General features: G+C 37.7%; 1 protein-coding gene across 1 annotated transcript; it reads left to right on the forward strand.

Moving 5' to 3' along the window:
• Window positions 1–8: 8 nt before the first annotated feature.
• On the forward strand, window positions 9–2,008 carry LOC106323573. Its single transcript, XM_013761670.1, has 2 exons — window positions 9–557; window positions 1,944–2,008. Exons 1-2 carry the CDS (start codon window positions 68–70, stop codon window positions 2,006–2,008), a joined length of 555 nt encoding a protein of 184 aa, XP_013617124.1. The 5' UTR covers window positions 9–67.
• The last annotated feature ends 2,518 nt before the right edge of the window (window positions 2,009–4,526 follow it).

The raw sequence follows: 4,526 nt of genomic DNA on the forward strand, positions 1-4,526 counted from the left end.
GTGCGGGTACAACTTCCTGAGTCGCTCAACCCGCGCGAGCTTTCGTCCTCGTCGTCTCTCTTCCGCCATGGCTACAACTCGCGGAGGTCGTCTCTTCAAGCTTCGTCATGGCCGAGAGCTTCAATCGTCGTCGCATATCAAAGCTCAAATCCACGATTCACGCCATCATCGTCAAGAATCCGCGGCTGTGCTCAGAATCGCCGCCGTGGAAGCTCCGGAATCTCCATCGGGAGTCGTCGCATCAGTCTCCTCCGAGCCGCGATCAAGCTTCCTCCGTGGCGTCAGTGTCTCCATCTCCGGCGCTTGCTCTGAGCCTCGTTCCAACCATTGCGCCTCCGTTGAACCACAAATCCTTCATTGCCGTGCTTCGTCGTCACCGGAATCGAGTCTCACTATCGGGATCGAGGTGGAGAAGACAACAATGGTGATTTTTGCCATTTTTGCACATCTGGTCCTTGGACCTTTGGATAATTACTTTTCAACCCCAAAACTATCAAAAGTGCAGAAAGGTCCACCCGAATCAACCCCAAAGTTTCTAATCTTACGATTTAGCCCAGGTAAATATTCCGAATTTGCAACCTTGGTCCCTGGATTCTTGTTAACATCACAGTGGACTCAAAACTTCTAAAACGTGCAATTTAACCCTTAAATTTCTCTCCAAACTTCCAAATGAGCATTCCAACCCCAATGATTTGCAAATGAGTATGCAAATGCAACACAAAGACCTAAATGCAATCTAAAATGATCATAATAAGCTAAAAGGTGAATCTAAAACTTATTAAAATCATGAGATATCACTTACATGTAAATCGTCGGGCGGACGGCTGAATTTTAAGTTGTCTGGGTATAATTTAAATATTGAAGTTATTTTTTTAATGGCAAAACTAACCTACGACGACTTACATGTAAGTCGTCGGATTTTAATAAAATATTGATATTTCCATTTTCCACCAGACGACTTAAAAATAAGTCGTCCAGGAAAGTCAAAATTCCGACAAAATCCAGTCAAATGCAAAACTAACCTATGACGACTTACATGTAAGTCGTCTAGGTTCTTTGGAGATTTTTTGTAACCAAACAAAAGCAGACGACTTATACTTCAGTCGTCTCAGAAAACAGATTTTACAGTCAATTGCAAAAATAACCTCTGCATTGACCAGACGACTTCCAGGTAAGTCGTCTACAGCCAGACGACTTACCTGGGAAGTCGTCTGGACGAACAGATCTGGAAAAGAACTCAATTTCATACCTTAAATTGGTGAGATAACTTTCTTAGCACACATAAGGCTTCTTCAAGCACACAGAATCTCAAACGAAAGTGACCCACCCAGAATTGTTAGCTTCTATGACTTTTTGAACCATAAAAAAATGTAGAATCAAAATCTTGGGTCTTTTTAGTTGAATGTGGAGAGAAAGTGAGAGAGATGTTGTGTTTAGTTCATAAGAATGGAGAAAAAAGAAGAGTATATTGATTTTGGGAGCATTAAGAGCTTCAAATTGGTTGTTCATGGTGGTTGGGTTATTGATGATAATGGCAATCTTGTAATTACTTGAAGATGATGAGGGTGAGAGAGTAAAAATGTCATTTTCGGAAAGAAAAAAATTGATGGCATTTTCGTGAATTATATGAACTTGTGGGGGTGAATAGGGCAAAACTCATTTCCAAAAAAAAAGGGAGGTTAGTTTTGTGTTTGACTTTGAGTTTTAGGTCAATTTTGCAAAAAGCCATAAATTTTATATAGAAAATTAAAAATTTCATATAATTTGTGATATATGGTATTTTTGACATCTTGTATATATATTTCCTAATTGATTTTCAAGTCTTTATCGAGTCTTCCTAGTCCTTTTTGAGTCATTACATGTCTAGAGTTGACTTTGAGGATAGATAGGCCACTTGGAGCAAAAAGTACAGAAAAGTGTGCAATTTGGAGTTTTTCTTGCAGAACAATCTGATTGGTTGTTCCCGATCGAGCGGAGCAACCCGAGTGCGCATGTTCCAGCGGCATAGATTTTTAAAGAAACTTCAAGTTATTTCGGGATTTGCGATCTTCCTATTTTCTCTCTCAGCCGCCTGTGGCTTCCATATATCTTCTTTTTTCTTTTCTCTTTATTTTTCTACGCTATTTTACACAAGAAACCAGACCCTAGGGTTTTGTACTCGGAGATTTTGCACTTTCTAAAGGGAGACGGCTCCATCAATCTCGCCTTAGAGAAGATCATCCTGAACCCTATTCTATTTATTATTAATCGCATGATGTATTATTCAGAATTGATGCTTGTGTTTTCTTGTGTCATGGCAGAGTAGTCATCTTGTTAGGTTTAGGGTGTTAGGGATCATGGATCAGTGAGCTAGACACAAATAGGATTGTTATTCTTTGATATCTCTATCTATTGTTATACTTATTGCTTGTGTTAAATTGGCCATTCAACATATGATCATAGGTTTAATCTAATCATCAAAAGTGTTTTAGGTTGGTAGAAAAAGCATAGATAGGCGATTTGTCCTTAGCCAACGAAAGCTGATGTTAAGGCAAATCGTGAACCAATTGAATCTGAGCTTAATGCTTGTCATCATTCTCTGATCCAAACGAAAGGTTAGGCATTGGAATTGCTTAATAAATTGATAGACACCACGACATTAGGTTTATCTATTCTTGTTGTTCATGTTCTAGATTGGCTCTTATTGCCTTCATGAATAGTTGTGTGGCTCATGGTCTGAGTATCCCAATGAATCACCTTGAACCTAGCTCTCTTGATCATCTGAAAACTTTAAACAAATTTGTTACTTGCTTGTCACAATACCTTAATCTCAAAATTTCATCATTGTTTTAGCTAAGTATTGATCCCATAAAGATAAAGTGTAATCGTTGGTCTTTGTGGATTCGATCCTAAAGTGCTACATCGACATACCATTTGATTGTGGTAGTGTGCACATTAGGTTAATTGGTGTGCGTATACACGTAATAACAATTTGGAAGAAACAAAATTCTCTAAAACGTCATGTATTGAAAAAAATGAAGTATTTGTTGTGAACAAACACGAATTAAACTAGAAGAAAGCAAAGAGCAAAACGTACTGAGGCAAATACCCGCTTTACTGGTGCACTGAGATTTAAAACACATCCAAATGTAGGAATGGCAATTGGGACAACCCGCTCCGCAGCGGTTTCAATCTCTGGCGGATCTTTGCGGGTCAGCCAGCCGTAACCTGCGGTTCCCAAACCTCTACCCAAACCCACCCCGCTTGCTACATAGGACTTTGCGGTCCGGCCCGCGGGTAGTGAAAATGCAGTCCCCATTCCTTTGTTGTTGCTTGACTCGTGTGGTGGTGGTTCATATGTGTCTCCTCTCTGTTCAAAGGAGCTTGGTCTGAAGTAAGGCAAACAGTAAAGCAAAAGATTCGTTTCTATTGGAGAAACATATGAGCAGTACTAAAACAACAGTCAAGAAGTGGATCAGAGCGGGGAACCATTTCCAGTGATTATATCAAACAACTTATAAACAAAAGAACGATCTCTTCTGGAGTTGATGATAAACCAGATAGATGAGACATGATCACGGTTTCTTTGGTTTCTCTACTAAAGATTGAAAGTGTAATATTGTATCATACGACTCGTATCAATCTGATACCAACGCTTCATTTTACGTGAAAGAGATATTGTTTGCAAAAGTACATTACCAAAAGCACAAACAAACGCTGCAAATTTTTTAAAGTCTACAACCATCATGTTTCAAGTCAAGTAGTCAAGTCAAACAAAGCAAACAAAGTCTTGAACTCAATACTGTAACTTAGTAGGAGATTGTAAATTTGTAATCTAATTACAGTATAGAATGGCGAGTGATATAAATAACATGCAAAGATTTAACTTTAACTCGTGTCTACTGAGAGGAAGAAATCATATACATGTGTAGATGGTGGATGGTGGTAGATTGATGCAGAGAGGATATTTAGAATAAATATCTTATTTATTTAGTGTTTTATTTAGAGTTTATTTATTATTAAGATAATTATCTCTAATGTTTTAGGGTTTTTATGTTTTTTTATATATAGTCTTTGAGGCTATGGTTTTATCTAATTTATGAGTTTATGATTTGATTAATAAAAGTTAAGAGATTTATCTTTATTCCTTGTTTTCGGCTAGAACATAGTTGTTCTCAACGAATTTAAGAAGACATTGATCTTAGGCATTCTTAGACTAAATAAGATTTTTGTGATTATTCTAGTTTTCCGGGTATTCTCAGAATCAACGGATCTCTAGTTTTATCCTATAAAGCTTCCGCTATATCAGTTGGTATCAGAGCCAACACTTTGGTTTCTTAATTAAATTTCGATCCAGACATGTTCATTCAAGGTACATGTTATTTCATGGATTCATATCCATTTAATTTATCTGAAGATCTTTCTGAGGAGTTCAGAGAAATTCATGGTGATCCAGTTTATGACACATATGATGATGAGAATTTTTGTAAGAGGATTTATGGTCCTCCAATGTATGACGATTATGTTGCTATCGTTACGGAGGAAGC

This window comes from Brassica oleracea, chromosome C2 (genome assembly GCF_000695525.1).
Source record: "Brassica oleracea var. oleracea cultivar TO1000 chromosome C2, BOL, whole genome shotgun sequence".
In the NCBI taxonomy this organism is placed as follows: Eukaryota; Viridiplantae; Streptophyta; class Magnoliopsida; order Brassicales; family Brassicaceae; genus Brassica; species Brassica oleracea.